Source organism: Rhipicephalus microplus, chromosome 9 (genome assembly GCF_043290135.1).
Source record: "Rhipicephalus microplus isolate Deutch F79 chromosome 9, USDA_Rmic, whole genome shotgun sequence".
Taxonomy (NCBI): domain Eukaryota; kingdom Metazoa; phylum Arthropoda; class Arachnida; order Ixodida; family Ixodidae; genus Rhipicephalus; species Rhipicephalus microplus.
The window spans coordinates 51212405-51237657 of NC_134708.1; the positions used below are offsets into that span (position 1 = coordinate 51212405).

At 44.1% G+C, this 25253-nt stretch overlaps 1 protein-coding gene across 1 annotated transcript in view; it reads left to right on the forward strand.

Annotated features, from left to right (window-relative positions):
* The window catches only part of LOC119165043 (uncharacterized), a 47085-nt gene that overhangs the window by 10477 nt on the left and 11355 nt on the right, over positions 1 to 25253 (forward strand). The window contains exons 2-6 of the mRNA XM_075874460.1: positions 3667 to 4002; positions 4378 to 4392; positions 6626 to 6996; positions 10661 to 10931; positions 16240 to 16375. Coding sequence (XP_075730575.1) covers positions 3783 to 4002; positions 4378 to 4392; positions 6626 to 6996; positions 10661 to 10931; positions 16240 to 16375 — 1013 coding nt within the window. The 5' untranslated portion in view covers positions 3667 to 3782. The remainder of the gene's footprint in view (positions 1 to 3666; positions 4003 to 4377; positions 4393 to 6625; positions 6997 to 10660; positions 10932 to 16239; positions 16376 to 25253) is intronic.

Genomic DNA, 25253 nt, shown 5'->3' on the forward strand with positions numbered 1-25253 from the left:
AAGGAACATCGCTGCATCAGAGGGATGAACAACATGTGAGTCAAGAAGCGAAAAGGTAAAAGCCCAGCCAAGTAAGGATCAGCTCGGTGTCCACCAGCTCTGCCGCGAACTAGGGTTGTGCAAATTAATGCAAGCTGCGCTAATGAAAAAAAAAAAATCTGACGAAACATTTTCAGGTTGATAATAAATGCTACATCATAGGTATGCCAATGTAAAACCAAAAGCTGTACTTTTGGATGTTCCACGAGATGTTTTAGCTCTCACGTCTAAACACGGTTGTTTTTCTTGCAGGCACCGGTGGATGGCAGCACATACATAACGTGCCTGCCAGACAGACGGGGCAGCATTTCTTGCTCACCGGAGGCAGCGGAAGTTACCGGTTCTTCCGTAATCCCGTGCATGTCGGTGACTCATACACTTGCACCTACTGCAACAAGTCCTACAGGACGCGTAGCAGCCTGAACATCCACCTGCGCATTCACACTGGCGAGAGACCGTTCCAGTGCCACCTGTGCCCTCGCTCCTTTACGCAAAAAGTGACCCTCGTGCATCACGTGCGAACCCACACGGGGGAGAAATCTTTCCAGTTCCGCTATTATCCGATGGCATTTGTGCGCAAGTTGCAACGAAGATACCATGAACTCCGCAAGCATACAAAAGGGGCAACCACTGCTTTTTAAAGCTGTATTCACATGACAGACGTGATCGCGGAAGGATCAGTCACTTGACATGTGGCGTCATTTGTATCCCTGCGCAACCAGCATTCACACGACAGGAGAGAATTCACACTACAAGCTAGGATTTTGGTGTTGCTGCCCGCGGATCTCAACTGGCTTTCGTCGTTTCACAAATTGCTTCGCATAGACTGGAGCAGCGACACGGGAAGTGTGACGAGTCACGCTCCCCGGAGTCGAATTGCGATTTCATCCAATCATTTGAATACTGTTTAAAAAACCGGTCACAATTTCTAATGATGAGTCTTGCACATGCGTTTGCTCACCTTCCCTTGCTGTGATGTCAAGTGCAGCAAAAGAGACGTGCAGGTTTGTGTACAATTGAAAAAGTATATCGAAACAAAGCCCTTCGAGTGACACCTCAATGGCGCATAAATAATAGGAACCACTTGTATAGAAATTTTGTTTGAAGCTGGTAGTCATTTTGAACTTGTGTGGCGAGTTAAGTTTTTATAATAAAACTGTGCACATGCATGAAGACAAAAAAAAAAAAGAAACTACACACGAGTGACATTTTTTTCTTTAATACTGCAGTGACACTTTTTTCTTTAATACTGCAGCATATATCCATTAAGCAGATCATCACCTGATGCAACATAAGCATATATAGGCTACAAACTAGGAACGATACGTGCAATTTCAGCGAGGACATAATAATCCACAACCTAAGTGCCATCTAAATGCCTAATCTCTTTTTTAAAGAAAATTAAGCAAGACCCAGCTGACACACTCCTTTCCTTCCTTTTTGAAGTGAAGTGCTTCATAAAACTTATTGCTGAATGGGCATATACTATCACTAATTTGTAGCCCAGATACGCAAATGTTGCATCATGCATTGATCTACTTTATTGATATAAGCTGCTGTGTCAAATGAAAGTTTTAGTTGATAGTCAAAGCTCGAGTCATGGGTTTCTTTCTTCTTCATATTCATGTGTGCGCGCTGTTTTACGGTGAACTTCTACCAATGTGCAGAAATTTCTATTTTGCTCAAGGTGATAAACACTGCTTTAACCCAATTATTTTTTTCATGTTATGTGAAAGCTACAAGACTGAGTGTAGGGAAATATTATTGTGTGGCAGTAGATGGAACTTACCATTTTTTAGTGACAATTACGTCAGTTTGCACTGCATCTAGGCTTTGTGCAATGTAAACACTCCTGTTACAATCACATATTCACTGTTGCCACCATTGCTCTCTTCGAACTCTTCGTAAAAAACTTGCATGGTAAATTAAATTGTATTCTGGGAGCTGTTTGCAAGCGTTTGCAGTGTATGGATAGCTAGTGCCTGGAAATGACTCGCTATTGACAAATTACATCTGACTATTTAGCACTTCACTTGGCTGTGACAGAGCACTGGTGATGACATGCTCTCGAAGCTCAGCATTGATGATCATATGTACTAATGATCTGCTGTGCCTCTGTGGTGGTTCACTTTGCAATCAAAACTGAGATCTAACGCTGCTAAGTGCCTTTTCATAAATATCGACTATACTTGCATCGATGGACAGGAGCACCTGGGCTGCCTTTGAGATTAGGTCTCACTGCACTAGTAAAGTCTGATGCTGACCAGTAATCACCGATATAAAGGAAAAGCATAGGCTTTCAAATGCACCTGTTATCAGTGTTTGTCTATTGGAATCCAGTATAACTTTCAATGCACTTGCTTTGACGAGGTTTTTATGTGATCATCACCAGTAAAGAATGTTCAAGCTTGCAAATTTGCTTCGATTATTCACTGATAATGAGCCATTTATTTTATCCTTCCACAATTAAATGGCGACATTTTCTGCGAGCCCACTTTTTTTATGCTAATTCATTCTGATCCTTCTGAATAATGTCTGCACCTGTAAACCAGTGATTGGACCTTTCTATTTGTGTCGCCTTTGTTGACTTGTTCACTGCTACGTGACGGTTGTGAAATGATAGCCTCATTCAGTGAACACAGTCTTGTGGTAGCAATATTACTTTTTACTCGCACTGTTGTTATGCTACTCCATTATAGTTGGGTGAGTGAGTTTTGCCAACTTGCCCGACCATAACAAAGCTCCTTGTGCGTGCGCTGCACAAGCCTAGCTTTTGACCTCTATGGCTGTGGGGGAAACTGGCTCCATCATTTATGGTTGCTTTCTCTCTACAGTGTGCAGACAGGAGGAGTTGATCACACTGAATGCTTTCCAATAAATGGAATAAAAAACAAAAACCTGGTCTAAGTTATCACCTCAATGTTCTACTGCTGTTGTTACCAACATGTGAATTGTGTGGCGTGCTGTAAGAGTGCTGCTTATTCCGATTAATATGTGCAAGTTCTCTTTAATGATCTTATTTCCATGTTGCCACCGGCTTATTTCTTTGCTGATCCTACAGCTGCAACCAGGGTTCTCCCCTAAAATTTCTGGGGGTAGTATACATCATGAAACAAGGGGCTAAGTTTAACAATTTCGGGTTTGCAACCAGCCTATTCTTTGCTGCAAGTGTTCACATTCTATTTCTGGTCGCACAATTTGGAGGCATGCATTAGTGCTGAATCTGAGGTTAGCACGCGGAAAATGGAAATGGGGATCATCGCACATAAGTGCTTGCACAGGTTTTGACGATCTCTGAAATCATGAGCCACATGTACAGATTACTTTTTACACAACCGGGTGGCGGTCGGTATAGTTCAGAGGTGCTGCTTGCGTATGTTTGCTACCTATTGGTTATTTAGGAGCATATTCGAAAAGTTCAGTTGAAGTGGTGAGCGGTGAATTGAAGCGATGGATGGTGAAGTGTAGTCATCATCATCATCAGTATAGTATTGGGCAGTATTTCTACCGCTGCCCACTGTGAGGAGAACCCTGACTGCAACATATAGTGGCTGACCTCTCCATCCCTTCTCTCGCTTGCCTCCTTTTTTGTTTTTTATCAAGAACATGCAATTTCGATCTTTGCAGACTCCGCCGCTTCGCACCGTCGTCCCGGCCGGCCACGATCTCTTCTAGACGTGCACACGGGAGGTCGAGTGTGGCAGTGCCTCGTGTGTGCATACACAACCAAATATCGTACCAACATGAAGAACCACGAGAGAATACACACAGGCGAGCGCCCGCACAAGTGCCACGTCTGCGGCAAAGCCTTCATGCAGAAGGGCAACCTGGTGACACATCTCCGCATCCACACCGGCGAAAGACCATTCCAGTGCCACCTCTGCCACATTACCTTCAAGCAGAAGATAAACCTTGCGACTCACATGGGCACGCACACTAACAGCTGTAGCGAGAGCACTAAGTGAAATGTATGTGGTGTTTTTATGTGCCAAAGTGTGGAGGAGTACAGGGGTTTAACAGACTGACTCTGACGGTCAGGGCTGTTGTATTGGTGGTCACGCACACCGGCGAGTACTGTCACAGAGACTTAGCAGACTTTTAATCCGTGTGCGAGGGCTAGTGCAGATGAGTGAATGGGATCAGTGGTTTATCATGAAGTAACATCAGCGAATACTTGGAAAGAGTGCAGCCCCAGGTCGTTTCAGCAAGTAACACTTGGAATACCGTAATTTTAGGCTATGTAAATTTACACTGCTAATATTCAGAAAACTTCTTAATGAACTGTTTTTTGACATTTTCAATGCCCCAACTCTGTTGCCTGTGGCTTTGGCCTTGCAGTATGGCTCGTGAAAAGTGAGGGCCTGGATTTCTGATTGGCCATGGTAAGCCCAGTTCAACAAAATATCTTTTCCGACTCTATTGTTCACTTCGCAGCTATTAGCAGTTATCTTGTGAAGTCATGTCCAGTATAGGCACGTTCATGGTTGATGTAATACTTAAGGTAGAAGGGACCTCAAGCCTAGACGGTGATATTGGCAAATGCCAGATTGGTTTAACAAATAACCAATTAGCATGTTGAGTTCACCAATGTTTCTTGTTGGTGCCGCTCTGGTGCTGCTCATATCGAGAGGAACTGTACAGTGAACTAGTCGTTGATGCGCTGCTAACCAGGGTAGTACAGTTTGCAGTATATGTAGCAAAAAGCATGTCTTTTATTGAAAAAGTGCCTAGTAGAACAGAAAGTTTCTTGATGTGCAGTAAAGCATTGTTTAGAATGCGAGCGCTTACTGTTCGTAAACATGAGGCGGAGCAGCGTTACGTAAAGCCAGCGAGTGCTGAGGAATACTATGCAAATTTCTTGAGAAGCATACGATCGAGGAACAAATGGAGGAATGTAAAAAGAATAACTTGGAATGCAAGTGCTCTGCTAATTGCGAAGCCATGTGGCATTCATACATTAATATAGTGTGGTAATCGAACACGAGAATATTTTCTAACAAGTGTGTTAAGAATATGCTCGTGCAAGACGAATTCGGTTCAGTGCATAATGTACGAGATAAATTGTGGCTCGTGTTCGGTGTCTAGATGTGCTGGAGAGCCAAAAGTTTACTTTGGGCATGGTGTGTTTTGGTGAAAATGTGTAGCTGTCATGCAATCTATACTTGCTAAAAGGTGCTGAACAAAGATAGTATTCTTTGTCAATACCAAAGAAAGGTTCCATTTAATTGGTTCCCATTTATGTTATACAAATAAGGTTTTTTAACTTGATATCAAAGTCCAACAGATATTTATGTTTAGAACCATGACAGCTGTTTATTTTTTGTTTGTTTTGTGCTGTGTTTATAGGCACGTATGAGCAACCGAGATCATTCTTTATCACAATTTTTACAATGTCTGTCTCCTACTTTCATTTTTAATAATGAAAAGTGCTGCAGAATTCCTTATTTATTATCTTAAAATACGTAATGTAACATTTTCTTTGTATGTTGTGGGTTTGTTTTCAAACTAGTTCCTATGTAAAGTATACGGGCAAATAAAACTTTCACTCTGTTAAATGGCTGTAGTGTGTACGTTTGCATTTGTTTGACATACTACACTATCTCCCACTTCTACTCTGCATATGCCTGAATTACCAGGAACAGATCATTGGTTTTCAGGGCTGCTATACATATTTTACAAACCTTTCACATTTGAGTGAACGTTCCAGTATAACTCAAGCCAGACAGCTTAATACTGGTTGCGTTAAAATGTAGTGCGCGATTGCTCTTGCAAGTGTGCCGCATCACAATAGCAGCGAATACGACCAGTGTGTCGCTTCATTTTGTTTGGAATGCAATGCATACTACTGATTTGTAGGGCTTCGCTAATAAATTCACATTTCCATTGTTGCTGAGACGTTCAACAGCCAATAAATGTTGAGCCTCTTTCCTCTGTCAAAAAAGAGGTAGCTATATGATAAGAAAGAAAGCGGACAGTTTATAGACTGATGCTATGAGGTAACATGATCAAACTGGAAAACAAATGTGAAAGGTAATATACATACAGCTGATTTTGGCTACTTAGGCTGCCTAGTGGAAAATTACTCTAAGACGAATAGAAATCTTTTTTAGACAGCAATGCGCTGAAAGTTGTTAGAATGTGCTCCATCTTGTCACGTTCATTTCCGTCAATATTTGATGCACTACAAAGAGTTACATGTGTGAGCACACCTAAGCATAACCTCCCCTTTCCCTCCCTCTAAAGTTTGTGAAAATTGCCTGCAGTGTTTATCCGCATGCTACCACTACTAATAAGCATTAGGTAAGGATGGCTGATCTCAACTTGCGCTGCATGACAATGGTATAATTATTGATAACGTTGGAGGGCGACACCGTATGTGTGTGAATGATGGGAATTGGTGATCAACATAAACCAGTTATCTGCTGTTGTATCAAGAACAAAGTCTCGATTCAGTTTCAATGTAGCAATGTTTTCATAATTGTCGCAAACTGAGTTGGTCCTTCCTCCACTTTCTTCCTTGTCCGATATGGTGCTATCTCGTCACCGATTGTAGCTCTGGCGTTCAATTGGTTCATCCACTTTGCAGGACCCACCAGATGGCAGCGGGGTGCCAATCAGTGCCCAAACAACTCGTCTGTCTTACAAGCGGGACGACACTGTTCGCTCGCTGAGAACACAGGAAGTGCCGCCGAAAATGTCAACCACGAGCCTCACGCCTGTGGCTACTGCAACAAGCTTTTTGCTACGCGTGGCAACCTGAACATTCACCTTCGCATACACACTGGCGAGAGGCCGTTTCAGTGCCACTTTTGCCCTCGATCCTTCACGCAGAAGGCCAACCTCGTGCACCACGTGCGAACGCACACGGGGGAGAGACCGTACCAGTGCCGTTTTTGTCCTATGGCCTTTGCACGCAAGTTGCAGTGCAAGTACCATGAGCGCCGCAAACACTTGAAAGTGGCTGCTACTCCTTGAGGGGCTGGCCACATGTACCCGACATTTGTTGGCATTAAACGTTGAAGGTATTTGCACAGCAGCTGCCCTTCTCTGTCATAATTTACTACACCTCTGTCACATGTATCAAAAGTAGTGGATAGTGCTTACACATGTTCGAAGAGATGCTGAAGAGGTGTGCTAAGTCTGTTTATGTTGATGTGTTATTTGAATTTATGAGTATTAAGGTGACAAGATTAAAGCTAAAAGCAATAGCATTAGACAAAGCCTCAGTTACTTGGGTTTCATACCTAAACTCTAGCACTGATAAAACCACTGTGGCATCAAAGATTTCAACATATCTCTTGGCTCCATGAAAGCCCTTATAACATGTGTAAGTAAAAGTTTTTTCTTTATAATACAGTGTACTCTGTCTCCACTGATAAAAATTTTGACTAGTGTGGATGCAGTATCCACAGTGCCACGGTGAGCTGGTGTGAGCACCTTAAAGGTTGCAGAACCCATCTATCAATTAAGCTTGTTTTCTGGCTTACAAAGGTTCATCTCTGGTATGAGTGGCTTTCCTAGTCTTGTAGAAGTGTGAATTACTAGTGCAAATGCATCTATCATTTCTTTTTCTTCATTGTTTTAAAAGGAGACGAAGTTTGACTTTTGCACATTCAGCAAAATATGTACTATATATGTGTTGCTAGTCGCAGGGGGGAGCTTGCATAAGACTTCGTGGTATGCAGTGGGGACTGCTGGTTGTCTGGTATAAAAGCATTCTTTGTGCCTGTCTGCTTGTCGCCGACTTCATTTTTTGGAGTTCTGCCATCCTTCAATGCACAGTTATACCACTGCACTCATGATTTTTTTAACATGGAATGAAGACTTCGCAGAATCAAAGCTCCCTCATTACTATCACTGCTTGTTTTGTTAGAGCTGATGATTTTTTTCTTCCATTCGCTGTGTGAGACTAGCAAACTAATAGTATACTTTGTGAGATGCGTGCAAACTTCTATCTGGCAATGAAACAGACAATTTACATACAAGAAACCTGATTGACAGAACTGCTCAAATGGTGTTGAACAGCTTTCTCAATGTTTATGTAAACTTCTCCCGTATCCCGTGCGGTGATTTTTAATGGTTTGTCTATCCAGTTACTGAACCTAAATTTATAGAATATTTGTGCTTGGTGCCATTCTGCCTCGGTACAGAAGTCATGGGACTTTCACATTACAGTATTCTGCATTAGCTTGAAAGGCTGTACAGTTAAAACTTGGTTCAATGAAATTGAGGGGACCTGCAGATTATTTGGTTAAATTGGGAACCTCGTTAGACCGGAAAGAAAAATAGCATATGGGCATCTGTGCAGGGAATGTGAATTTGTTCGTACAATAAGGTTTCGTTCAATCGAGTTTCAACTGTATATGTGTCAGTAGAGTTATCGACATCTAAAAATTCACATTTAAGAAGGATGACTATGTTTTGACAAACATCACAGTGACATGTTCACACAATATGATCTACTTTTTCATTTTACACAAGCATGTAGATATTTCCATTTTCTTCTACCAGTTATATTATTTCTTCAGAATGCACTTAATTCATGTGAACCACATGTCACCTGTGGGACACCAAATATTTTGTGCCAGAACCACAGTCTTATAAAATAAGTGTGCCTTCATTTTATCGAAGGTTGGTGTCGCTGAAGTAGCCAAAAAAGTATAAATCTTTAAAACAGTAATATAGAATAACTGTACAGAAAAAAAGTGCTTTGCTAATAACTTTGTTACTTGCAATCTCAACATGACAAGCTGTAAGAGAACATTTACATAGAAACTGTTTGCGACTATAAGTTTACAGTTTTACAAATAAAGAGTACAATTACATTTGACGTTTTGTCACAAATCTCATTTTTAAAGTTAGTTTATGCCACAGAGCGGTTTATACCCTCCACCTTTTATCGTCACAGGTTGTTACATCCAGGATATGCATGCTTATTTTTCAATGATTATATTGTCACGGGTATAGAAAGGTACCTCGGGCATGGGTGCAGAAATGACGCAGAAGGAATGAAGACGGCGATGTTGTTGTGGGGCTGTGTCCTGCATCCTTGCATACTGTGTGCAGTGTTAGCCCACCTAGTGTTCACTTATTAAATACTCCCCGTTACATATTTTTGGTGGAGGTGCGGGGTAACATTCCGACTCTGGATCTTCGTAGCGGACGTCAGCTTCGTCCAGCCACGATGCCTGAAGGCAGTGCGCCGTCCGTTCAGTCTACGCCTGCTCCGTCACCAGTGATCCCTTCCCATCTTCTCGATCCAGGTACATTTTGCGGCACAGACACAACTGACGTTGACGAGTGGCTCACCTTATACGAGCGCGTCAGGAAGCAATACAGGTGGGATGAGACGCTTATGCTGGCCAACATCATCTTTTACCTGCGAGGCACTGCACGCGGCTGGTAGGAAACGCACGAGGAAGACCTGACGAGTTGGGACGTGTGCAAGCAGAAGCTCCATGACTTGTTCGGCTGGTCAGTTGCTCGACAAATGGCAGCCAGGCAGGAACTCCCGTCACGAGTTCAATCTTCCACCGAGTCGTACGTCACCTATGTCCAAGACACGCTCGCCATGTGTCGGAAGGCCGACAAAGACATGACCGAACTAGACAAGGTCAGCAATGTGTTGAAAGGCATAGCCGACAATGCCTTAAACATTCTGGTATGCAAGAACTGTACCACCATTGACTCAATTGTCAGTGAATGTTGGCAGTTCGAACAAGCCAAAAGCAGGAGAATTACTCAACGTTTTTCCAGACTCCCGAACACCGCTGCGACTTTTTCATGCGAGGATCCTGTGGCGTCACAGCCATTCGTGAATCCTCCAAACATCACAAGAATTGTCCGCCAGGAGCTGAAAGCCTTGGTTCCTTCAGCTTATCAGCCCCCTGTGTCTGACAACTCGGTCCCAATATCTCTTATTCAGGCTGTTGTGCGACAAGAGTTTGCCAACATGGGCGTCTTAGTTCCCCCAAACTCCAGCCACACACCGTAGCCCATAAATCCTAACGCTCACTACCACGCCGCCCCACTTGTTGGGGCTGCCATGTCGGTTCCGCGGTTCTCATCATGCTACCAAAATCCATCCGAGTGGCACACACAAGATGATTGACCGATATGCTTCTCTTGCCATTGCGTTGGCCACATTTCTCGCCACTGCCGTAACAGATGGCCTTTCTGGCAACGTTTTCCAGACAACCACCGACAGGATCGTGGGCAGTATTCGCCACCTCGTTTTGCCGATGACCACCTTCAGGACCTTTCACCTAGACGTTCTACACAACGCTCCGAACCATCCTACGCCGATGTCGCCGAGAGAACCCGGTCCAGTCGCTCGCCGTCGCCTCAAGGTCGCCAGCCCCGCTCCTATCAACGCCGTAGCTCCCCGTCGCCGGCGTATTCTGGGCAGTTCTTACCCCTGCCATGTCTTCGACTGTGCGAGTAGCCGACGGCAGCCGAACATCAGTTCTTGGTATGTGCACAGTCTGTGTCACTGTTGCCAACCTTCACACTTCAGTCCTCTTCGCTCTTCTAGAACGCTTGCCCACACGACGTGATTCTCGGCATTGACTTCCTGACCGCAAATTCAGCCCTCATTGATTGTTCAACCTGCACTTTACAGCTAGAGCTACCTTTGTACTCTGATGCCCCTCCTGCAGCTCGCACTCGGCTACGGTCTGTGGAGTGTCTACGATTACCGCCTCAGGCCGCTGTGTACCTTTCTATGTTGCCGTTCCCATCTGTTCCTGATGGCGACTACTTGGCAGCTCCACTAATTGACCTGACCTTTTCTCGCAACATCATACTTCCTCATACTATAGTGAGGATTAGCGACAGCAAGATGCTTCTTCCTGCCCTCAACTTCTCCATGTCGACCCAGGTCATTCCTCAAGGTATTGCCTTAGCAGAACTCTCCACTTTGGAGCAATGTACAATTTCATCTCTTACTCCTGACATCAAGATCGTAGCCGAACCTGTCGCAGCCGCACAGAATAGAGCTTTCCTAGACAAAATGATATCAAACGACCTGTCATCATCCCAAGTTGAAGCACTCCGTGGTCTTCTATTTTCTTACCTCGACATCTTTTATATCGATGACCGCTCCTTGGGCCGCATGAGCGTCGTAACCCACCGTATCGACACTGGCGACGCCAGTCCCCTCCATAAGCGTCCTTACCGTGTGTCTCATTCAGAGCGCCAAATAATCCAGAATGAGGTGGAGAAAATGCTCAACAAAGACGTCATATAACCCTCAAACAATCTTTAGGCATCACCTGTTGTGCTGGTTAAAAAGAAGGACAACACCTGGTGGTTCTGCGTCGACTATCGCCATCTCAATCGAATAACAAAAAAGGATGTCTATGCTCTACCTAGAATTGATGATGCACTGGACTGCCTTCATGGTGTCAAGTATTTCTCTTCCCTAGACCGACCATCTGGATATTGGCAAATTTCAGTCGATGACCGCGACCGCGAGAAGACTGCATTCATAACATCCGACGGGCTTTATCAATTTAAAGTCATGTCTTTTGGGATGTGCAATGCACCAGCAACTTTTGAACGCATGATGGACTCCCTCCTTCGCGGCTTTAAATGGTCGACGTGCCTGTGCTATCTAGACGATGTCATCGTTTTCTCGCCAACCTTCGAAAGCTATCTTCTACGCCTGTCGGCCATCCTTGACGTTTTTCGCTGTGCTGGCCTCCAGCTTAACGCGTCTAAGTGCACATTTGGGCGCCGTCAGATAAAGCTACTTGGCCACCTTGTTGACGCTGCTGGTGTACGACCCGACCCTGATAAAGTCCGCGTGGTGCGCGAGTTTCCGGTTCCACGTTCCACGCAAGAAGTCCGAAGCTTTTTGGGACTCTGTTCGTATTTCCACAGTTTTGTCAGCAACTTCACGAAAATTGCTCGGCCCCTCACGAATCTTCTTACAAAAAAAAACGTGGCTTTTTCTTGGCGTCAAGACCAAGACCATTCCTTTGCGTCATTGATTTCTGCGCTCACATCACCACCTGTGTTGGCTCATTTTGACCCAGCCGCTCGAACTGAGCTATGCACCGACGCAAGTGGCCATGGCATAGGGGCAATACTTGCGTAAATGCAGAACGGCACAAATCGTGTCATAGCGTACGCCAGCTGCCTACTTTCTCAGTCGGAAAAGAACTATTCAATTACGGAGCAAGAGTGCCTGGCTCTCATCTGGGCTATCGCAAAATTTCGTCCGTACCTATATGGACGCATGTTCGCAATCATCACAGACCACCATGCGCTCTGCTGACTGTCAACCCTTAAGGATCCTACAGGAAGACTCGGGAGATGGGCATTGCGATTGCAGGAGTACACGTTCTTTGTAGTGTACAAGTCTGGCAAGCTTCACAGCGATGCCGACTGCTTATCTCGACAACCTGTTGATCCACCTGACTCCTCTGAGTTAGAAGCTGATACCAACATCCTAGCCATAACAGATTTTTTGCAAATAGCCGATGAACAACGCCGAGATCCATCGCTGCCATCAATGATTGACCATCTTCAATCCGGTCATAAAGACCCTTCACTGAGCCTATTTTTTCTTCAAAACAACGTTTTGTACCGCTGCAACTTACAGCCTGATGGCGCGGAACTTCTGCTCCTCGTCCCACGTCATCTGCACAAGGACATCTTGCACGAACTTCACAACGCCCCAACTGCCGGACATTTTCCAGAACCTATGATCGCGTCCGCCGACAGGTATACTGGAAGGGCCTTTATACTTCCGTTCGCCGCTACGTTGCAGCGTGTGACCTGTACCAGCGTCGAAAAAAGCCTACGTCTCTCCCTGCTGGTCACCTTCAACCTGTTGAAGTCCCAGCCGAGCCGTTTCATCGTGTGGGTTTGGATTTGTTAGGTCCCTTCCCAACATCGGCAATGGGAAACAAATGAATAGCAGTAGCTACGGATTATTCCACTCGGTATCCAATTACTCGAGCGCCACTGACCAGCTGCGCAACGTTTGTCGCAGATTTCCTACTCTGTGACATCATCCTTCAGCATGGCGCTCCTTCTCACCTACTCACGGATCGTGACCGCTGCTTCCTGTCTCGTGTGATTGACGACCTCCTTAGATCCTGTGCTACGCAGCACAACTTTACGACTTCTTACCATCCTCAGACCAACGGACTCACTGAGCGCCTCAACCGCACACTGACAAACATGCTTGCTATGCATGTTTCTGACGACCACACCGATTGGGACACTGCCCTTCCATTCATAACCTTCGCAGACAACTCGTCCCGTCATGAAACTGCCGCCTACTCACCATTTTATCTTCTCTTTGGCCGTGATCCCTTACTACCTTTCGATACCCTGCTTGCGCATGATCTTCCGTCCACCACTTTGTACGCACAAGATGCCATCTCCCGTGCTCTGATCGCATGTACAGTAGCCCGCGCCAGGTTCTCATCATCCCAGAAAGCACAAAAGTTGCTCTACGACAGCCGATATATGGATGTCAATTTTTCTCCGGGCTCTCTCATGCTACTGTGGCTGCCATCCCATCATGTTGGCCTGTGCGAGAAACTTTTATCGCAATACGTTGGGCCTTACCGAGTTCTGCGCCAAGTCACACCTGTCACCTATGAAATTTCTCCTACTACGAACTCCACTGTTTCATCCAGAAGTGACATTGTGCATGTGTCTCGCCTAAAGCCCTATCACAGTGACCCGTCTGTCTAATAACAGCAGGCACCGGGACGGTGCTTTGCCGCCCAGGGTAATGTCACGGGTATTGAAAGGTACCTCAGGCACGGGTGCAGAAATGACGCAGAAGGAATGAAGACGACGATGTTGTTGTGGGGCTGTGTCTGAATTGCCCTTTTGTCCTGCATCCTTGCATACTGTGTGCAGTGTTAGCCCACCCGGCATTCACTTATTAAATACTCCCCGTTACAATATCTTTTGGACAAACTGGTTCGTGTGAAGACTTGCCCCCCTCAAGCCCCACTACCACTTTCCCTCACCCAAGCTATACCAGTGCTCTTCCCCTTCCCCAGCTGCGATGCAACGCTGGTTTGCACCCTCCAAGAGAAAATCCTGCTGGCAACCACGTGTCAGACTGCACCCACTCACTGCAAGGTGCAAGGGTGCGCTGCACTATATGTGACACATTGTGGCACATTGCCTTTTACTTCAAGCAATAAGACAAAGGGGTGCAGTGTGTGTCAAGGAATTCCTAGGTGAACCACACCATCACATTGAGCACTGGCACTGAGCGGTGCCTAGAAGCGTACCATAGACGTATTGCCGAACCCTCAAAAAGAACATTTCTGCCAGGAATAATGAGTTCCACAACAAGAACAATTCAAGTCTTGGGGCTACCTGTTGTAGCCCTTTCCTTAATGAACAATCTTTCCTCCCACATGCTCACTGTACATCTAAGTGTGCATTCATAGGCTGCCAGATGAAGCGCTCTTTCTTTTTCCACAACATGCCCACGGAAGTGGTCACCTAGCAAAGCAATTGTACGCCAGTTCTGCCGCACTTAAACATGACTAATCCTTTTCGTCACGACAAATTTTCAAGTATATAAGAACAGAATCCGCATCTGTGAGTGCCAAATCATGCAGATTCCATTGTGGCTGAATTACAATGTAGGTAGAGACATTTAACTTGCTTGTTAGTCTCATGAATCATTACATACAGTGAATCATTGGCTTTGTAGCAGCTGATTTTGTGGGCACACTTCGTCTTTTTCTGTGGACTTATAGAGCAATGTTGTACGTGTCCCTATTATTTCTAAGGCATACTAATAAGATGTATGCAATTTATAGAACATTGTACTTACTCTGGTGTTGTGGGAAAGTGTGTTGTACTGAATTATACTGTTAACAGTTCAGCAGTTTTGGAAAGTCCCAAAGTGTACTGCATATTGCTGATCAATGTCGCAATTGGTCAGTGATATGAACTGATTACTTGGCTTGGGTGCATCTCAGGGGTGCAGCCGCCAAACATGTGCCGATCCTAAAATTTTGATTGTTATAGACAATAGGACACAGGACAAGAAATAAGACTCAACAGTAGCCTGTCCAGGCTTCACTTTGCATATGCTAGTATAGACAACTCATTGGGAAGCTCTAAAATATTTTCGAACATAAGCTGCATGATTGCTTGCTTCCTGATGCATGTATATAGTTTGTTCTAGCTAACTTGGGTCAAATAAATTTTTAAACGAGAGGGCAATTAGACACAAATGTAGGACACACACTGTTTGTTAGCCAGCATGGAAAAGGGTTCTTGGTAAGTGTCAATTGAAACATTATCAAAATGAATTACCAATCACACGGGTAATTGGATAATATCTAGTGCAAAACTGTACTCCTGCTATTTGGTAGCAGTAACCAGGAGCTAAGCAGCCACCTTGTCATTTTTTTTTTGCAATTGCCATGCAAGTAATCGGGTAGAGCAGCTGTCCTTCAAAGCCTTTTTTTGAGAGTACTGCCGTAGTATTTGAAATCGACATGCTCATTCTTATTAAACACCACAACTTTGAATTGTGAAAAATGTAACTAAGATTATATTATGTGAGCTTATATACAAATAATTAGTAATTTCATTAATTTATTTTTTTCACTGTGTAATCAACAGAAACAGAAAATTTTACTTCTGTGCATAAGACAGCCACTAGCTGACGACCCTCTTTGCCATCAATGCATCTTCTCCCCACCACCCTTTCTCCCAAATTTCTAAAGAACTTTTGACCAATCATCATCATACACCATAAGAATGAGAAGCATTCATTTCCTGTCCCGTTTTTTTAGTGCAGAGCGGTGGTATCTTTTTGTCTGTTTTTCCAAAGCTGTGCCGCCAACTTTTCAATTGTGTGCCGTTGTTAACATATGATGCACAATCTCACCAGTGCTCATCATAATAGACTGGTAACCATTAAATAAAATGCATACGAATAGGGGCAATAGGACTGAACCAAAGAACAACAAGACAGAGACAAGACAAGTCCATCCCTGTCCTGTGCTTCGCACTGTTTCCTTCTTTACGGACGTGTACCAACCAGCCCAAAGAAGTACTCTAGTTCATTATTTGTCATGTGTTTCAATGTGACAGATCCTCACAGCTGCCTTATCTACATATGCATAGACACCAGGCCTGACATCATGGTAAAATTTAGTGTATTGGTTCTTACACTAAATACGTTTGTTTTTACTGCAGGCATTATAAGACAGCAGCACGGTCCTGATCGTCCCGTAGGCTACCTGTCTACCAGAGAGGCACAACGTGTCCCACCCATCGACAGAAGAGGGAGCAACATGCGTCTCTCTGAAAATGTGGACACTGGGCTCTTTGGGTGCAGCTACTGCAGCAGGTCATTTGTAGTGCGTAGCACTCTCATTGCACATGTTCGTTTACACACCGGCGAGAGGCCATACAAGTGCCACCTGTGCCCCCACGGTTTCACACAGAAAACGAACCTCGTTCATCACTTGCGAACACATACGAGGGAGAGGCCATTTAAGTGTCACTTTTGTCCCACGGCCTTTGCATGAAAATTGCCATGCAAATAACACGAAAACCGTGGACACTTGAAAGGGGATGCCATTTTCTAAAGGGCCTGCCAAATTTTGCCAACAATTGCTGGCGATGAGCACTGCAGGAGACCTCTGCAAGTCAAAATGGCTGATTAGACGAGGTGATGATTTATGATGCTTGAGATATGAGCACATAAGTTAGACAGGGATTCAGTGAGACGACAAGCGCTTGTCCTCTTCTTACTAAGTCCCTGTCTAAATTACACGTTTGTATTTCAAGTATCTTTGCATTGTCTCTATGACATTGGCAAGTATCTATGGCATTGTCTGTCCTCAAATGACATGGCACTGTCAGGCATTAGTTCATTTGCTGCAGCTGTCATGCCAGAGTCACCTTACCTCCAGATTTTCCCATGCGGAAACGTGCTCATTTGGTAAAATAATGGCCGATAGACAGTATGTACATAAAAAAAAGCACAGTTGGGAGCAGTGGTGAGTATGATATCTGCGAGATGTTCATTAGGGTGGCAGTTGTGTGTGCAGGTTTAAGGAAGATGGATGTAAATATGGTAACAAATACTGAATTCTGACTTTCAAGTGAGTTATTAAGACTTTCAGTTCCTCTTGGATATGATACCCTTAAATTTGAAATGAAAAAAAGATTGCTAAACAGAGGTTGTTGTCTCGAGCTGATGTTTCGACAAGTAGAGTTGTCTTCTTCGAGGCTAGAACAGATTCCTTAAGAACTAGCATGTATATAAAGTTGAAGTTCTTCATAACAAGATGAGTAAAATTTATTTGGCCACTCAATAAATAGTGGCATGTGTCACTATAAAAGGTTGATCAGCAATTGCTTTTAAATACTTGACTGTTGGCCACACCATCTATCTTGTGAGCATGCAGATCTTTTCATTTTAGTATAATTTATGTTGCATTATTCCAGTTGTCTTTAGTGCTTCAAATGCACCAAATTGATGTGGACTGGCAATGAGATCTTCCAGGCACTAAATATTTTGCTCTGAATCTCATGTTCATTCTATAAGTAAACAATTTTTTGCTTTATTAAAGCTCGTTGACCTTGAACATTGTTTGATTATCTCAAGTAAAACATTAATCTGACATAATCGTAACAAAAAAAGTATAGCTGATAAATAGAATATAAAGCACAGATTTAATGACCTCCGGAACACAAGTGCAATTCCGTCTTGTTTGGTTGAGACCATGACTGTTTCAGCTTAGAAGCCCCAAGTATTAAACTGAACATAGGCGCTATGCATCTCCACTTAGCACAGTATTGTTCTGAGCCATACAGAACACGTCAGAATATTATTTTCAAGACGCCAATCTTGGCAATCAAGAAAGATTGCTTGATGAACTCTTTAAGTGGTACCTAGCTCTAAATAAAAATCTTAAATCCAAAACACAATGTCCATATGCATACCATGGGGGGGGCAAGGGGGGCGTGAGCCCCCTCACTGAGAAAAGTTGGAGGGGCTGAGCCCCCCCACTTTTGATAGTGCTCACTGTCAGTTGCACGTTGGGTAAACCAACAACTAGAGCGAAGTTTTCCTTGAGCAATGTAATCACTCTACTATATTGCTCCGAGAAAATGAAAATGTTACCAGAGAATGTTTTAATATAATAAAATTTTTCCTAAATTTATGCTGTGACGATTGTCCTTGAATGTTTCTTGTGGTGCGGGCCGCCTATGCGACTCTTTCGCGCCTTGTGCTGTAGCATTGCAAAGCGGGCTACAGTACAACATGCGAAAGCGTCTTGTACTTGTTTTGTTACGAATGGGAACGAGCAATCGTTTTATGGACCAGTCAGAGCATTTGCTGCTTCAAAGAACTTGTTTTCTTCGACCAAAAATGAATAGCATCATCGCTGCTTTATCGAAGCTGCTGTGAGCCGATGATTGTGATGAATCATTTTAAATGCTTTAGTTCTGCCGTACTAGAAGCACCACAAAAAGGTTTGCGCTTTTGTCTCTGATAAATCTGATCAGCATTGCTTACGGTAACTAGGAGTTAATGGCAGCAGTTTGCAAAGTGGCGAAGAATAAAGCAGTGGACTCGAGCACAGTGGGAAGATCAGCTTCCAAGCTTACCATGCAGCTTGACCCACCGGACCAGGGAGAAGGTGAAAGATTGTGGTTTTTTTGCACGATGAAGGCCTAATTAGGAGTCAGGCTAGTTAGTTTTCATTCGACTTCAATTGTCTTTTGCAGCTCAAAATACAACTCTGACAGAAAAAAGGCACATGTGCAGCGCTGCTTAGTTCTATCTCGGTAAAGACGAGCCCACAGAGGTGTACACGTGCACAGAGACTCTGAAAAGCTTTCCAGAGTAACTGCGCAGTTATCACCAAAAGGGCTCTTTGCTCCTTGTGGAGTAAGGCACCCATTCTTTGGGGTAACTGCAGGAATGTTCGCGCCATGTGCAAACGACTCATCAGTGCCTACACAAGCCTGTTTCATTTCAGACGGTTCTGTAGTGTGGTGTGGTGTAGTGGTTAGTGTACGTCCAAGCTGACTGAATGACAGTGAGTTGATTGATTGGTATGTGAGGTTTAACATCCCAAGCCCGCCATATGATTGCGAGGAACGCCGTAGTGGAAGGCTCTGGAAATTTCGATCACCTAGGGTTCTTTGATGTGCACACAAACCTGAGCACACAGGCCTACAGCATTTCCGCCTCCATCGACAACGCAGCCACCACAGCTGGGATTTTATCCCGCGACCTGCGGGTCAGCAGCCGAGTACCTTAGTCACTAGACCATCGCAGCAGGGCATGCCTCTATAACTATAGGATGACACTCCTTGGTTTGGTATACTTGTGGACGGGAGCAAAGGCCAGAGAGGAAAACCAGGCAATGGTGGAGTGTATATCAAAGGACATTGAGGAATTATATAATATTACTAGGAGATATGAATGCGCACATAGAAGATATAGATGGGTATACTGACTCAACTGGCAAAATGATCATGGATATGTGTGAAAGGCATGATTTGATCGTTTGCAACAGTACCGAAAAGTGTGAAGGGCAAATACTATGGGAGGTAGAAAGGCTGCAGTCAACGATAGATTACACACTGATGTCACATAGGATGTATGATAAGCTCAGGGGAATGCACATAGATGACGGTCGCTCCAGAAGTCTGGGTAGTGATCACAAACGTATCAAGCTAAGTTTTGGAAGAGCAGCGAAAGTGGGAAGGAGACAAGATGAGCAACTACAGGAAAATTTTCATTCAGAAAGGCAAATAGAAATTGCTACTAAACAAATTGAGAAAGTAATCACTGAGGATAACAAAACTGTGTGGACATACACAAACCTTATTAGACTGTTTGGGCTACAGCTTGCTAAGGCACGTGACAAGTCACCCCGGAAAAGAAGACACAAGCCCAAAAGTTGATGGGATGAGGAAGTTCAGAGAGCCATAGCAAAACGTCAGGAAGCCTCTAGGGAACACAGACATGCTAAGCAGCGGGGTGAACCGACAGATGATGTTGAAAGAAAATGAAAAATCTTTCTAAGCTGTAGAAGGGATGCATCTATTTTGATCAATGAGAAGATTAGAAGAAAGGGAGCTCAGTGGCTGGCAGAAGTACATAAAAAAGATAGAAAGGCAGCTGCAAAATTTCGGAACCATCTAAACTCCCTAAGAAATGAGACGAGCCTAGAGCAGAGGTTTATAACTACGGCTCAAGGTGCAAGGCTAGAAGGGGACGAAACTATTGAATATATAAGAACAAGGGTGACGGAAAAATTTCAACCAAGTGCTTTATGCACCACAGTAGACAAGGATGAATCAAGTGGCGCAGTGGCTTCCTTTTCACGAGAGTGTAAAAGGGCTGAGAAGAGGCTTCCCAGTAGTACATTAACAAGCCCGGTAGGCATCCCAATTATGGTGATAAAGGCATTTGGTGCCAAGTCTAAGCAGACTTTGAGAGAGGCAGCGAGAAAAACAATAATCGGTGAAGTTCCCGAGGGATAGAAACTTAGCAGGATGAGCATGATCTATAAAGGAAAGGGGGACAAAGATGACATGAACAACTACCGTCCTATGACAGTGACATCAGTGGTCTACAGGCTGGCGATGCAGATTATAAAGGAAAGACTGCAGGTATGAATAGAGGATGTGGGGGTGCTGGGGGAACTGCAGAATGGGTTTCGGACACACAGGAGGTTGGAAGACAATCTGTTCTCACTGACGCAGTGCATCGAAATAGCAGAAAGGGAACACCTCCGGTGGCTAGCATTTTTGGATATCAAGGGAGCGTACGATAGCGTGGTTCAAGAGGACTTGTGGGGAATACTGGACACACTAGGTGTGGGAGACGGAGTCACTAGTCTTTTAAAAGAAATATATAAAAGTAACAAGGTAGTTATAAAGTGGGAAAAACAGGTAACCAAGCCCACAGAGGTGAAACGGGAAATTATGCAGGGGTGTCTACTGTCACCCTTGTTATTCATGATGTACCTACAAGGATTAGAGGCCAAATTTGAGGGAAGTGGACTTGGCTTCAACCTTTCTTTAGTCAAACAAAGAAAACTCATTGATCAGGCACTACCAGCTTTAATGTACGCAGATGATATAGTGCTAATGGCCGACAACGAGGAAGATTTGCAGAAATTGATGGACATCTGCGGTAATGAAGGAGATAGGTTAGATTTTAGATTCAGTAAGGAAAAATCAGCAGTCATGATTTTTAATGATAACGAAGGTAGTGAGCTTAGAATACAGGAGGTCTTGCTAGAGGTAACAGATAAATACAAATATCTGGGCGTATGGATAAGTAATGCGACCGAGTACCTAAGGGAACATGAAATATACGTGACGACTAAAGGTAACAGGAATGCAGCAGTGATAAAAAATACGGCACTAAGGAATCACAATAGGTATGATGTTGTGAGAGGAATACGGATAGGGGTCACGGTTCCTGGGCTGACGTTTGGCAATGTGGTCTTGTGCATGAGATCAGAAGTTCAAGCAAGATTAGAAATTAAGCAACGTGGAATAGGTAGGCTTACTTTAGGAGCTCCCATTCTAGGCTTCTGAAAACCTCCTGTAAGCACGCGGTAAATAGCATTGGGGAGATTGTGTCCCCCTGCCTTACACCTTTCTTGATTGGTATTCTGTTGCTTTCTTTATGAAGCACTATGGTAGCAGTTGATCCCCTGTAGATTTCTTCCAGAATGTTTATATATACCTCATCTACGCCCTGATTCCGCAGTGTCTGCATGACGGCTGATATTTCTACTGAATCAAACGCCTTCTCGTAATCTATGAAGGTTATGTATAGTGGTTGGTTATACTCTGAGCATTTCTCTATTACCTGATTGATAGTATGAATTTGGTCAATTGTTGAGTAGCCTGTTCGAAATCCTGCTTGTTCCTTTGGTTGATTGAATTCTGATGTTTTCTTTACTCTGTTAGCAATTACCTTTGTAAATAGCTTGTATACTACAGTGAGCAAGCTGATCGCCCTGTAATTCTTCAAGTCCTTGTCATCTCTTTTCTTATGTACTAGGATGATGTTAGCGTTCTTCCAAGACTCTGGTACTCTTCCCGTCAGAAGACACCTCGTGTGGCTAGTTTTTCTAACACAATCTGTCCTCCATCTTTCAGCAGATCTGATGTTACCTGATCCTCACCAGCAGCTCTGCCTCTTTGCATGCACTCCAAAGCTTTTCTGACTTCTTCTATCATTACTGGTGGGGTGTCATCTGGGTTACTGCTAGTTCTTATAGTATTAAGGTCGTGGTTGTCTCGGCTACTGTACAGATCTCTGTAAAACTCCTCCGCTATTTTAACTATCCTATCCATATTGGTAGTTATTTTGCCTTCTTTGTCCCTTAGTGCATACATCCGACTTTTGCCTATCCCAAGTTTTCTCTTCACTGCTTTGACGCTTCCTTCATTTTTCAGAGCGTGTTCAATTCTCTCCATGTTATACCTTCTTACATCACATACTTTACGCCTATTAATCAACTTCGAAAGCTCTGCCAGTTCTATTTTGTCTGTTGTACTTGACACTTTCATGATTTCACGCTTCTTAATTAGGTTCTTCGTTTCCTGGGAAAGCTTGCCAGTGTCCTGTCTAACTACCCTGCCTCCAACTTCCACTGCACACTCCGTAATGATACTCGTCAGATTATCATTCATTGTATCTACGCTAAGGTTGGTTTCCTCACTAAGAGCCGAGAACCTGTTCTGCAGCGACACTCTGAATTCCTGTACTTTCCCTCTCAGTGCTAGCTCATTGATTGGCTTCTTGCGTATCAGTTTCTGTCGTTCCTTCTTCAAGTCTAGGCGAATTCGAGACCGTACCATTCTATGGTCACTGCATCGTACCTTGCCAACCACTTCCACATCCTGCACGATTCCTGGGTGTGCAGTCATTATAAAGTCTATTTCGTTCTTATTTTCGCCATTAGGGCTCCTCCATGTCCACTTGTGGTTTTCTCGTTTCCGGTAGAAGGTATTCATAATCCGCAAATTATTGCGTTCTGCGAATTCTACTAGTAGCTCTCCTCTGGCGTTTCTAGTGCCGATGCCATAATCTCCTACTGCCTGGTCTCCAGCCTGCTTCTTCCCTACCTTTGCATTAAAGTCGCCCATCACTATAGTATACTGTGTTTTTACCTTACTCATTGCCGATTCCACGTCTTCATAGAAGCTTTCAACTGAAGCGTCATCATGGCTGGATGTAGGCGCGTAAGCCTGTACTACCTTCATCTTGTATCTTTTATTCAGTTTAATTACAATAACCACCACCCTTTCATTAATGCTATAGTATTCCTCTATGTTGCCAGCTATGTTTCTGTGAATTAGGAACCCCACTCCGAGTTCTCTCCTGTCTGCCAAGCCCCGATAGCAAAGGACGTGCCCTTCCTGTAGCACAGTATAGGCCTCATCTGTCTTCCTAACCTCACTGAGCCCTATTATATCCCATTTAACACCCTCTAGCTCCTCGAATAGTACAGCTAGACTTCCCTCACTAGATAAGGTTCTAGGGTTAAATGTAAGGGGTGTAAGGCAGGGGGACACAATCTCCCCAATGCTATTCACCGCGTGCTTACAGGAGGTTTTCAGAAGCCTAGAATGGGAACAGTTAGGGATAAGAGTTAATGGAGAATACCTTAGTAACTTGCGCTTCGCCGATGACATTGCATTGCTGAGTAACTCAGGGGACGAATTGCAACTCATGATTACGGAGTTAGACAAGGAGAGCAGAAAGGTGGGTCTTAAAATTAACCTGCAGAAAACGAAAGTAATGTACAACAACCTCGGAAAGGAGCAGCGCTTCGAGATAGGTAATAGTGCACTTGAAGTTGTAAAGGACTATGTCTACTTAGGGCAGGTAATAAGCGCAGAGCCTAACCACGAGATTGAAGTAACTAGAAGAATAAGAATGGGGTGGAGCACATTCGGCAAGCACTCTCAAATTATGACAGGTAGATTGCCACTATCCCTCAAGAGGAAGGTATATAACAGCTGTATCTTGCCAGTACTTAGCTACGGAGCAGAAACCTGGAGACTTACAAAGAGGGTTCAACTTAAATTGAGGACGACGCAGCGAGCAATGGAAAGAAAAATGATAGGTGTAACCTTAAGAGACAAGAAAAGAGCAGAGTGGATTAGGAGACAAACGGGGGTTAAGGATATCATAGTTCAAATAAAGAAGAGGAAATGGACATGGGCCGGGCATGTTGCGCGTAGACAGGATAACCGCTGGTCATTAAGGGTAACTAACTGGATTCCCAGAGAAGGGAAGCGGGTTAGGGGGAGACAGAAGGTTAGGTGGGCAGATGAGATTAAGAAGTTTGCGGGTATAAATTGGCAGCAGCAAGCACAGGACCGGGTTAACTGGCGGAACATGGGAGAGGCCTTTGTCCTGCAGTGGACATAGTCAGGCTGATGATGATGATGATGACTTTAGGAGCTTACAGGAATACACCAAATCAGGGAGTACAAGGTGATATGGGATGGACATCATTTGAGGGCAGGGAAGCTAGCAGCAAGATCAATTTTGAGAAGCGATTGAGAGAAATGGGGGAGGAGCGTTGGGCTAGGAAGGTTTTCAGCTACTTGTTCATGAAGAATGTCGATACAAAATGGAGGAAGCGAACCAGGAAATTGACTGGTAAATACTTAGAAAACAGCAGGTGGCCAAACCAAAAAGAACTATCGGTTAAGAAGAAAGTGAAGGAAACGGAGACTGACATGTCGAGAATTGGCATGATTAAAAAGTCCGCACCAGAGATCTATCGAACTTTAAAGCAGGAAATCGCCAAGGAAAGGATCTACGATAATACTCGGGGTAGTTCTCTACTGTTTGAGGCCAGGACAGGAGTATTGCGAACCAAGACATATCGGGCCAAATACGAAGGGGTAGACGCGGTATGCAGTGCGTGTGGAGAGGAAGAAGAAACTGCCGAACAGTTGATAATGTTCTGTAAAGGGCTTCACCCTATAGTTCAGGACGATGGCGCAGAGTTTTTCAAAGCACTGGGGTTTAGGGACAGGGAGGGCAAAATAGACTTTAAGCGGGTAGACTTAACTAGAAGGAGGTTATCTGATTGGTGGCTAAAGTCAAGGCACGAGTGAAAATTAAACCCTTTCACTGCAAAGTACGAATCTTCAACCTCATCATTTAAAGAAAAAAAAAAAGATAAATCTAATGGTTA